This window comes from Cucurbita maxima, unplaced genomic scaffold (assembly GCF_002738345.1).
Source record: "Cucurbita maxima cultivar Rimu unplaced genomic scaffold, Cmax_1.0 Cma_Scf00003, whole genome shotgun sequence".
NCBI lineage: Eukaryota > Viridiplantae > Streptophyta > Magnoliopsida > Cucurbitales > Cucurbitaceae > Cucurbita > Cucurbita maxima.
In genome coordinates, this window is record NW_019272019.1 from 2012575 (window position 1) to 2024664 (window position 12090).

At 32.4% G+C, this 12090-nt stretch overlaps 2 protein-coding genes across 2 annotated transcripts; one reads left to right on the forward strand and one right to left on the reverse strand.

Moving 5' to 3' along the window:
- Positions 1 to 214: 214 nt before the first annotated feature.
- LOC111476430 (two-pore potassium channel 1-like) lies at positions 215 to 3237 on the reverse strand. The gene is made up of 3 exons (XM_023120088.1): positions 3103 to 3237; positions 971 to 1909; positions 215 to 645 (listed from the first exon to the last, which is right to left on the reverse strand). Exons 2-3 carry the CDS (start codon positions 1873 to 1875, stop codon positions 495 to 497), a joined length of 1056 nt encoding a protein of 351 aa, XP_022975856.1. The 5' UTR covers positions 1876 to 1909; positions 3103 to 3237; the 3' UTR covers positions 215 to 494.
- Positions 3238 to 7359: 4122 nt separating this feature from the next.
- LOC111475827 lies at positions 7360 to 7995 on the forward strand. The gene has a single exon (XM_023119953.1). The coding sequence runs from the start codon at positions 7360 to 7362 to the stop codon at positions 7993 to 7995; it is 636 nt and encodes a 211-aa protein (XP_022975721.1).
- The last annotated feature ends 4095 nt before the right edge of the window (positions 7996 to 12090 follow it).

Genomic DNA, 12090 nt, shown 5'->3' on the forward strand with positions numbered 1-12090 from the left:
TATTTGTTTTGAAATTATTTTAAATATGAGAAAAGTATTTTAAACAATTTTAAAATTACTCTCAAACACGTCTCTAATAAAAAATTAAAAAAAAACGTTGATTTTTACCCTAAAATTTCAATTCTATAAAGAAAATGCACCTTAAACTTAGTTTGATCAGTTTGATGATCATGGTAACAAGTAATATAATTTATACCCTCTAATATACTTTTCATTTAAAAATTCTCAATTAAAATATTTTTGTGCACAATTCACATGAAATCTCACGAACTACTCTCTTTAGAGGCTAGCATTCTCGTTGGCATACCGTCCGGTGTCTCGTTGTGATACCATTCGTAATAGGTGAAGCTCACCGCTTGTAGACGCGTTTTAAAACCTTCAAGAAAAGTCCATAAGAGAAAACTCAAAGAGGACAATATCTACTAGCAGAGGGTTTGGACTGTTACAAAAACATTGCAAAAACAGTCGAGGAAGGCAACCGTCATCCTCTTTGGTTAAGATGATTGAGCAAGTGTTATATCAGATATGGACAATGTTCCTGATTGATCAACATCAAGATTCTCAAATTCGTCCAGAACAGGTGAAATGTCATCTTCAGTGATTTTCCCCATCTCCTTGAGCTTGTATATGACAAATTCTGCAGCCCTGTGGAAGTTTAAGAAGGAAATGATCAATGGAAATTTAATAAACTCCAACTCGAAAACGTATGTGAATCTCGTAAACATGCTAGAGGTCTCATCAGAAACGAATGGGTGTGTTCAGAGTGAGTAAGAGTGTAACGCCCAAGCTTTGTTCTTTTTTGGCTTTTTTCCTTTCAGACTTTCCCTCAAGGTTTTTAAAACACGTCTGTTAGGGGAAAGTTTTCACACTCTTATAAAGAATATTTCGTTCTCCTCCCCAACTGATGTGGGATCTCACAATGAGACCACCTAATAGAGAAGTGTGATGAAAAGAACAAACTATGACTTACCCGACGACCCCATCATCATCGAGATCTGCAGCCTCGAGGTCCAAGACTGTCACCTTTTTACTTAGAACCCACTTCACCAGAGATTTTTTCCTTCTTTCAGTGTTTAGCACAGCAATATAAAGGAAAAACTGAGCCAGAGTGATGGAACTTATCAAGATCCAGAAAATGGCGAATAGACGCCCCCACCGGGTCGAGAAGCTTTTATCTCCATAGCCTAATGTAGTGATGGTAGAACATACACAATAAAAGGCATCAATAAAATCCAACTTCTCAAGGGTAACTAGAAAGACAGTCCCAGAAATTATGAACAAAAGAAGAAAAAGAAACACCACTATACACTTATTTCTAGCTTTATTAGTATCAATTTTTTCTGTTCTGCCGCAAGAACCATTTTGGTGCATATGGAAGGCCTTAAATAGAAAGATCTCCTGCTTCTCTACCAAATAATCAGCTGCATTGGTTAATATTAGGCCAACTACGGCCATTCCTGTGAACATAAAAGCACAAGCTAGTAGCTTTGTGGAAGGAGTGTTTGGGACAAGATCACCATATCCAACGGTTGTCATTGTCACAATAGTGAAATAAATGGCATCAACTACTCCGTTGGTTTTTCCCCCTTTGATTTGGTGCCTGACAAGGTAAACACATAAAGTTCCTATACCCAAGTACATTATTAAAACTAAGGCTACTCTTATAAAACTCGGGTGTAGATTTCCAAAAACTAATCCTGAACGTGGAACTAGACCAGTAGCGGTGCTGGTGGTCTCTGTATGAGGAGAACCCGAATGAGGAGCACTCTTAGTGCGCCTCAATCGTCTTTTGCTCCTTGGAATATCTATTGACCTTGTTACGAAGGTATTAGACGATGTTGGTAACATTGGCTGTCTCACTTCTTGGCTACCCATTAAGATAATTCAACAAACTACCAATGGCATGAACCTGCATGACCACAATAATATTCAAAACCAAGTTACTCAGTTTTGTGATGTGTTGATTCGGTGATAAAATCATAATCCTCACTGCTAAAGTTCTGCCTTAACGTAAATTTGCTATGCCATCATTCAGTGAACAATACGAACAAAATCACAACAGTTTCGAGCTTCTACCTTAAGTTAGAGAGGCAAAAGATCAGTTAGCTTCCATTTTAATTTTGCTATGCCATCACTCGGTGAAAGATATGAACGAAATCACAACAGTTTCGAGGTTCTACGTTAAGTTAGAGAGGCAAAAGATCAGTTAGTTTCCACTTTAATTTTGAAAAAACTTTCACAGTTGCATTCAACCAAAAATGCCAACTCCAGTTTTCTGCAAAAGAAACAAGACATCAACATTTGTAACATCTGCCACAAAATCAAGCATAAAGCCTCTTCAAAATACCAGCAAAAATTCCAGGTTCATCCTCAAATACTAACAAAGAATACATGACTACAGACAATTAATAGGAGTTTCAGAACGCAGAAGCTCTCTCCTCTCAAGTTTTCCCCCTCGTGAATTCCCCAATCTTTGAACTCTTTGATTAGTGTTCTTGGCCCCAGTAATGAGAACCGTAGTTCTTTATCAATTCTAATTTTCTTTCTAAAGATATCGAAATGTGAGGAAAACAACTAGAGGTCAAATTCTTTGGTTTTGAGATTGAAATACACCAATTTTCAACCAAGGAGGGTGGCATTACACAACATACATCTGTGTTCCTGCCTCAGAGTTTGTGAAAAAAATGGTTGTCAGTCAATTCCAATTTCAAAATTAACTCCAGAGCTCAGTTCATTTGAAGTTTCAAGCACAATATGCCATATTGAGGATATAATGAATCGATTTCACAAGCGTAACTACTTCCAAACAGAAATCAGTACTGATTTCGACCATCATCCACTATTTCCACTATCTATAAACAAACCGTCTCCTGATGAACATAAAAATCTCCACAAACGACATAAGAGCGAAGAAAACAAGGCATAACAAATAATAATTTGATCAAAATCGATAAACTCAGTAGTTACGCCGTAGTAAAACTCTGTACAACAAAATGAAGCTTCAATTCGGTTTCTAAGAAGTGAAAATGGAGATCTCATAACAGATTTCGTTAAGCTAATACGCAGAATTACGGCAAGATCTGAAAAAGAACTGAAGCTTACCGTGAGTGGCGTTGAGTTACAATCGGATTAGCACTCGTTTGAAATTTCTGATACTGTTCTTCCTGGTAGAATTCAGTTGAAGAAATTAGCCGGCAGTGATTACCGGCGAATGCATTCAAATAGGTTATCGTTCTCACCGCTCAATAATAAAATAAAATAAAATAAAAGTTTATTATTTAAATGTTAGATTTCTTCTAATTAATATTTTAACTTTTAAAATTATCTCATTATTTTAAATTTTTTATTTGGTGTATAATAAATCTCAAATATAATTTAAAATTTTTAAATTTAAATTATTTATTATATTTTAATTTTAATTGATGGACTAAATTTATAATTTAATAAAAAATTAATAATTTAACCCATTTTAAGGTTCTCCACGTGAGATTGGTTGACTGTTGACTTTTTAAAAGGGATTGAATCGAGCTTTTTGATTTATTCTATTGTTCTTTATTCTCGTTGGATTAGATTAGTTGACTATTTACTTTTTTAAAGGTCAATTATAATTGAATCGAACATTTTGATTTATTTTATTGTTTAAATAACACGTCATGCTGTTGGTTCGTTAAATAATGTGATCGTAATCCATGTAAGACAGGAGCCCAACTATTAGAACCGAGCATCTTGATTTGTTCCATGTGCTTAGATAACACGATTTATTTTGTGTTTTGATACGATCGTTGCATGTGATGATGTACTGATTCATAAGTTAAACCTGAATTTATACTTAAAACTACGTATCTTGAGGCATATATGAAACAAGCATAGAAATATTTTAGGAGGATCTTCTTATCCATGCAATTATACGGAGTGTTCGTGGGTTAGGTTAGATCGGGTTGGAACAATTTTTAAACCCAACCCAACTCTTCGGGTTGTGAATATTTTCTGTTGGATGATGAAAGTCCCACATCGGCTAATTTAGGAAATGATCATGGGTTTGTAAGTGAGGAATACTAACTCCATTGGTATGAGGCCTTTTGGGAAGTCCAAAGCAAAGCCATGAGAGCTTATGCTCAAAGTGGACAATATCATACCATTGTGGAGAGTCGTGTTCGTCTAACATGGTATCAGAGTCATGCCCTAAACTTAGCCGCGCCAATAGATTGACAAATTCTCGAAGGTACGAAGGCAATAAAAAAAGACTAAGACTCCTTTCACGTACGTTATATTTCAATCAGTAAACTTTTATAATATCTATTTTTACGACACTCGAGTCTATGAACAGCACATGAATAAACCAACACCATGTCGAAATGAAAAATATCTCGACACTATGCAAACACAGTTAAGAAATGCTTAAAATAGTGGATGGTTACAATCTATATCAATTACGTACACTCTTTTTTCGGATAATTAATCATATAAACTTTACCGTTGAACGTGTTTGACTTGGACAATCTTATATTGAGAAATTTCATAGATTTTTTCCTAGAAAACCCGTCACAGGAGGCAAAGTATGCTGGAAGTACTTCGTTTCTAATTTTCATTTGTTCAGTATTGGTCTCTAATCATGCTCCATACGTCACAGGAGGCTCGAGCATACGTCGTTTGGCCATAGATGACACAAGAACAAAAGGCGACCCAAAAAAATATAATAATCAAAATATTGCATGAAAAAATAATAATAAATTTTTTTTTTCCCAATAAGAAGTTTTTGTGGGATAATTGAAAAAAGAAAATAAAATATAAAAGTCAAAATTAATATTGGCCCAATAAGAAAGTGCCACTTGTCGACAATCTAGCCCTTCTCCCATATCCACACATTTTTTAAATATAATTATTAATTGGGAGTAATAAATTATAAAAGGTTCATTTTTTTTTTTTTTTTTTGTGTTACTAAAATAAAATAATCTTTAAAAATTAATATTATAGGAAAATACTTAGATCTAATTTATTAGTTTCCAACCAACTATATAAATCATTTCTAGCCACACACTTCTCTCTCCTATCTAAATTATTTCATTTAATTTGAAGATGACGGATAGAATATACGAGACCAGCTCTTCTCAGAATATCGACGTATGAAAAAGAGTTATACCTCTCGGTTTAATTTCTGTAGCGTTACTTGGCATCAAATAAGTAGCTTAACAGTGAAAGTCGAGAGACTCCTAATAAGCTATCAGCTTCGGTGTTCTACGTCAGGGTCTTGATTTATGGCCCTAATTGACCCACTTCAGTTTAGAGCATACTTCTATATTGTATGAATGGTTGCTGTTTGATTCCCGAACATTGTTTAGTATCTTTATTTCTTTATTTGAATATGAGTTTTTTAGGTGAGAGAAACCTCGAAGTATTTAAATTGCCCTTTTTAGTGGGCAATCGAGGATAGGGTAGGGCAATTGAGGATCGTCACGAAACCCTAAAATTGATTGTTGGGAAATAATATAGTTAGGGTTTATCTCTCGGTGATTAGTGCTACTTTCGATGACAATGTTCGATATTAACATATTTTTAAAACTCAATTTTGATTTTAGAATTTAGCTACGAATACAATGTTATTTCTAAGACTATTGTAAGGATAATGTGACAGCACGAGTTTCAAAAATCAGAAACTTATCAGACAAGCTAATCGATATCTCAAGGTTAGAAGGGTATTTTGGTAAATTCACATGACCCACTAAAAAGAATTCAAAATTCTCTATATAAAACAAGAGCCTTGTTTAGTATTATATTTCTTTAATTGGAGGTGAAAGAAATCTCGAAGCATTTAAATTTCCATTTTCAGTGGGCGATCGTTGATTGTCGCAAAACCTTAAAATTGGTCGTTAGGAAATAACCGAGTTAGGGTTTATCTCTTTGTGATTAATGCTACTTTCGATAAATATTTGATAACTAGATTTTTTTTTCTTTAATTTTATTATCTATTTTCTAAGAATATCTTTAATATTAGTTGATTTTAAAAACTCAAATTTGTTTTTAAAATTTAGCTACGAATTCAATGTATTTCATACCGACTAATCGATATCTCGAGATCAGAAGGGTATTTTGGTAAATTCACATGACCCACTAAAAGAAATTTAAATGCGATAGCACGAGATTCATAAAACCAAAAATTTAACAAACGGGGTTAATCAATACCCCAAAATCAAAGGTCATTTTGACAAATTCACATGACCCAGTAAAGAGGAATTCAAATATGCTCAAGCTTCAAAAACCAAAAACTTAACTTACGAGGCTAATCGATATCTCGAGATTATGAGGGCATTTTGGTAAAAATCACATGACCCATCAAAAGGAATTAAAATGCAATAGCACGAGTTTCAAAAGTAAAAAACTTAATTTACGAAAGTAATTGACATCCCAAAATCAGAAGGGCATTTAGGTAAATTCACATGACCCACCAAAAGGAATTCAAATACGATAGCACGAGATTCATAAAATCAAAAATTTAACAAACGGGGCTAATCAATACCCCAAAATCAAAGGGCATTTTGATAAATTCACATGACCCACCAAGAGGAATTCAAATATGATAGCACAAGTTTCAAAAACCAAAAATTTAACTTACGAGGCTAATCGATATCTCGAGATCAGAAGGACATTTTGGTAAATTCACATGACCTCACCAAGAGGAATTCAAATATGATATAGCACAAGTTTCAAAAACCAAAAACTTAACTTACGAGGCTAAGCGATATCTTGAGATCAGAAGGGCATTTTGGTAAATTCACCTGACCCACCAAAAGAAATTCAAATGCAGATTCATAAAACCAAAAATTTAACAAACGGGGCTAATCAATACCCCAAAATTAAAGGGCATTTTGGTAAATTCACATGACCCCACCAAGAGGAATTCAAATATGATATAGCACAGGTTTCAAAAACCAAAAAATTAACTTACGAGGCTAATCGATATCTCGAGATCAGAAGGGCATTTTGGTAAAATTCACATGACCCATCAAAAGGAATTAAAATGCAATTGCACCGAATTTCAAAAACTAAAAACTTAACTTGCGAGAGTAATCGACATCCCAAAATCATAAGGGCATTTTCGTAAACTCACATGACCCACCACCCACAGAATTCAAGGTTCTCTATATATAATGCAAGCTAGCATCTTACCTTTCTCCCATAATATCCACTTTTCCTCACCAAAACACACACAAACATTCACCTTCTTCTTCCTCCATAGAAAAAAACAGAGCAGCTTCTATAAAACAGAGCATCTTCAATCTTTCCAACCCAGAAACCGATCAAAACATGGATCAAATCCAAAAGGCAGCCATGGAAGAGAAGAAGAACAACAAGAACATGAACATGAACAAGAACAAGAACACTGATCAAACACTAAAAAAGGTAACAAAATTGTTGTTTTCTCTGTCTCTGTTTTCCTTCCTCTTCGCTCTTCCAATACCCACTTGGCTCCCTTTCCACCTCTTCCATAATTCCCCAAATTCCCGCTTCCATTTCCTCAACCAACCAATCGACAAGAACTCCATGTTCCTCCTCTGCAACGCCCTCCTCGTATTCCTCGCAAACTACTCTGGTCTCTTCAAATCCCTCTCCTCTTCCTCAAGGAGCTTCGACCCCTGTTCCAGACTCTACGATTTCGGGCCTCTGTGCGAGCCAATCACGGCGGAGCTGGTTCAGAAGCCACCGCTGATTCCGACAGAAGCCGCCGCCGATGAAAAGAACGATGACCCAGATGAAAGAATCGTTTCAGCTCCAGAAAATAGTGAAGAAGACGAGAGCTATGGATTAGCGGCGAGGTTTTTTGCGGCTGAAACAGGGGAAGTTGAGGATACGACGGCGGCGGCGGCGGAGGAGGAGGAAGAAGGGAACGGCGGCGTGCTGAGTGATGAAGAATTGAAGAGAAAGTTTGATGAATTCATTAAGAGAATGAAGGAAGAAATCGTTCTAGACGATGCTACAAGAACTCTAGTGGTGGTTTGATTAGTAATTAATTTTGGGCTAAATTACTTTTAAAAAAACTCAAAAAAATATTTTTATTCTTTTAAAAATTACAATATTACCCTTGTCCTCTCGTAAATGTTTCAAAACCGTTTTAGGAGTAGAAATTTCTTAAAACTTTGAATGAGAATCGAGACTTGGAATGGATGTAGCTGTGACTTGAATAGGTGGGATGATTTTCGGGTCATAATTTACGTTCCTACTTAAATGCTAAACGGTTCCAAGTCATGATTTGAATCCAAGATTTAAAACGGAAAAAAAAGGTTAAAGGGTAATATTGTAATTTTTAAAATAATAAGAATATTTGTTTAAACAAATGATGATGTTTAGGGTTATTTTGGTAATTTAGCCTCAATTTTATTAAAATTATAAGGTTAAATATATGATGATATATGATGCCTAGAAAAGGCTTGTAATGTATATTTTTATTTCCTTAATAGTTTTTATTTTTTTTATTTTTTCTGAGTAAAAATTAAACTATTAACCAAATTCTAAAAATAAAATATATTTTAATATATATATATATATTAATTTGGCTAACCTTCATTAAACCAAAAATAAAAAACTTTATAAATTATTCATATATTAACTAAATCATGTCTACTGAACTATGATCAAATTGGTTTATAGTAAAGAGGATGGAGAAACTATAAAACTAATTATAATATTTATTTTAAAAAATATTAAACAATTAAATATATATATATATATATATATATATATATATATATTTAATTTAGCGACTTGCCTATTAAGTTTGCACGGCTTGATAAAAAGGGTATTAATAAGCTTTTTGAGACTCGGTCCGTATTATACGGTATATACGAGATCGAGAGAGTTTTAAAAAATTTAAATTAAGCCACGTCATCATCTATTATTATAAATTATCACGTAATTTTCGTTTTCTTTGCCTTATCCTTTCGAGTTAGATCCTCGAAGCTAAGGATGAATTTTTTGTAGTCTTTTCCCTTGGGGAAGAATCTAATTCTTCTCTATAAAAAAAATACATAAATAAATAAATAAAAAGGAATATTAAATAAAAAGTTTAATATTAGGTTAAACCTAAAATTTAATTTTTTATTTAATAGGTTAATTAATTTTTAAAATTTAGAGGTTTATTATTAAACACGATCCTTTTTTATGGACTTACAACCAAAGTGACAGTGTGAGATCATATATTGATTAGAGACGAGAATGAAAGATTCATTATAAGGGTGTGAAAACTTCTCCTTAATAGGAGCGTTTTAAAAACCGTGAGGCTGATGACGTTACATAATGAGCAAAAGTAACAATATCTACTAGTGGTGGGTTTAGACTATTACAAATAGTATTAGAGTCAGACATTAGGTAGTGTATTAGTGAGGACGTTAGACTACCCAACATTTCTTATAAGTAAACCTCTCCTTAACAAACGTGGTTTAGAAACCGTTAGATTGACAACGTTTGGGTTGTTACAAATGATATCAGAGCCAGAAACCGAATATTGTGTTAGTGAGAATGTTAAGCCACCCAGTATTCCTTATAAAGGTGTGGAAACATCTCCTTAACAAATGCATTTTAAAAACTGTAAGACTGATTGCGATGTATAACAAGCTAAAGCAAACAATATCTGTTAGTGGTGAGTTTAGACGCTTACATAACGATGATAACATCCACCGGTAACGTGTGGAAGAGGAAAGATACTTAAGTAGAAATGACAGAAGGAGAAGCTCTGGTAGAAGTTTTGTCTCCTTGCTTTAACGAGATGGTTATGAACTTATTAAATGTCTCGATTCTCTCGAAAAGTTAGCTAAGCTAATAAATAGTCGGTTTTTCTGAATTATACGAATCCAAATTCTCGACCCCGACTAAAACGGAAAATATTTTAAAAATAAAAAGAAGAAAAAGGAGAAATTGACATGAAATTGACACAATATTCAGATTCTTGAAGGGGGAAAAAAAGGGAAGCATTTGGAGTGAATATTTTGAAGAGTCAACATCTAAATATGCTATTTGTTGAGTATGTTCTAACAACTTTATAATTTCTCACCCTTTAGTGGAAATTAAATTTCATCAAAGCTAATATTATTTACTATATAGTTTTAATTATTACACGTTAATAAAAATACCTCTAAACTTTATACTTTATCTAAGAAATATTCTAAAGTTTTTGTTAGGATCGCTCAACAACGCACACACTTGATCTAGATGAACACAAAAAAACATGATAGAGAAAATGCAAAGAAAATATGGTTAAAAGTTTATATGGATGACTTCAGGTATGTACAATAAGAGATAATACTGAGAATACAATACATTTTCAAAGCTTGTCGGAGGGATATATATAGTGTCAACAATATTCTTAAGTTTAAAAAATATACGGTTAATTTTGGATTCAAATTATTAGTAATTTATTTTAAAAATATCCGATAAAAATATAATTACACTTAGAATTTTAATATTAACACATTTTAACTTTATAAAAAAAAATACCGTCAATATATGAACGAAAACTATCTCTTCCTATCTTTTAAATTATCTTTGAATTTTTAAAAAAGTTAAAATGTTTTTGAAATTTTCGTATTTTCGAGGTTTTTTTAAAAATTTTAAGAGTATTAATGGATTTTTTTTTGAAAGTTTTTCAAAGTGGAAGTGTATTTTTAAAGCAAATTAATAATAAGATTATTTTTTAAATTTATTTTAATGTCTACTGTTTTTTTTTTTTTAATTTAAAAGTATTATTAAAATTTTTGAAAGTTTAACGATATTTTTTATAAAGTTAAAACTGGAAGATATTTTTATTAATTATTATGAGACATTTCATATGCTATAGATCAATTTTCAATTTTATGCATGAACATGTCTGCTGTCACAATCGCAGTCTTGTGGCATTTAGATAGTGATTATGTGGTACTTGTTCTAACCCGATGATTAAGTCAGCCATATGAAGACTGTAAGTCATGGACAATTTAGATGTATGATCGAGCCTCAGTCATGTTTGAGAGAAAAAGTTTTAGGAAACGTAAACGAGAAAATGCGCTAAAAATAATTGGTAAGAAAACAATGTGACTAAAAGCAAATAAGTAACAACCATAACTTTGTTCACATGTAACCTAGGTAGTAAGAATTGACGACTAGTTATATCCTCTTATAGTACATTTTGAGACATTTTAATTCTGAGGGATGTAGACATGATTTTGGTAAACAGTTATATATTCCTATAATGACACAATATGAACGTAAGTAAAAGTGGTTTAGAGCAGGTATGCCACCATGAACAAGAATAACATAGACATCCGACATACGATTATAGACAATACGTCTTGGACAAGCATGACATGAACATCTGACATAGGATTATAAACAACACGTCTTTGACAAGTATGACCGTAACATTCAATTCACTACGTTAGTAATAGTAAAATTTAGTTAAAAGATGAAATCAAATAATGAAATTAGTAGTGAAAAAGATGGGGAAATTCATGGTTGTGGGGGACAAAGAAGGATTCTTGCCACTCATGTGGCAAAAGAATAAAAAATGGTCATTTTCAAACCTATAGATATATATATATATATATATATATATAAATAAAAGTAGGTTCTATTCCAAAAGTGCCCTCTCTTCCATCCTCAAAGAAAGTTTTTTTTTGAGGATTTATCTATTTGGAATAATTTTTGTGTTTAAAGAGCGTTTTAAAGTAAAAAATTGTGTAAGTACACGATTATTGAGTATTTTGTTTTTAAAATAATTTTAAAATTTCAGAAATTTTAAATAGTACTATTAAATTAAAAAAAAAGTTTGAAAATACCATTATTACCATTAATTTTGAAAGTAAACGGTTAATATTTTATTTCAAAAATACACGTTTAAAATTATTTAAAAAATACCCTAAGTTTTCAGAAGTTTTTCGTTACCTTTTAAACTTTTTTAAAAATTAAAAAAAAAAACCTTTAATTTTTTTTTAAAACTTAAAAATTAACTTTAAAATTGAAGGTTTTAAAAATGCTAATAGACTTTCAAAGGTATTATTAAAAATAGTGATAATTTATGAGATTTCGATAGACAATGTAACGATCCATATCCACCACTAGTAGACA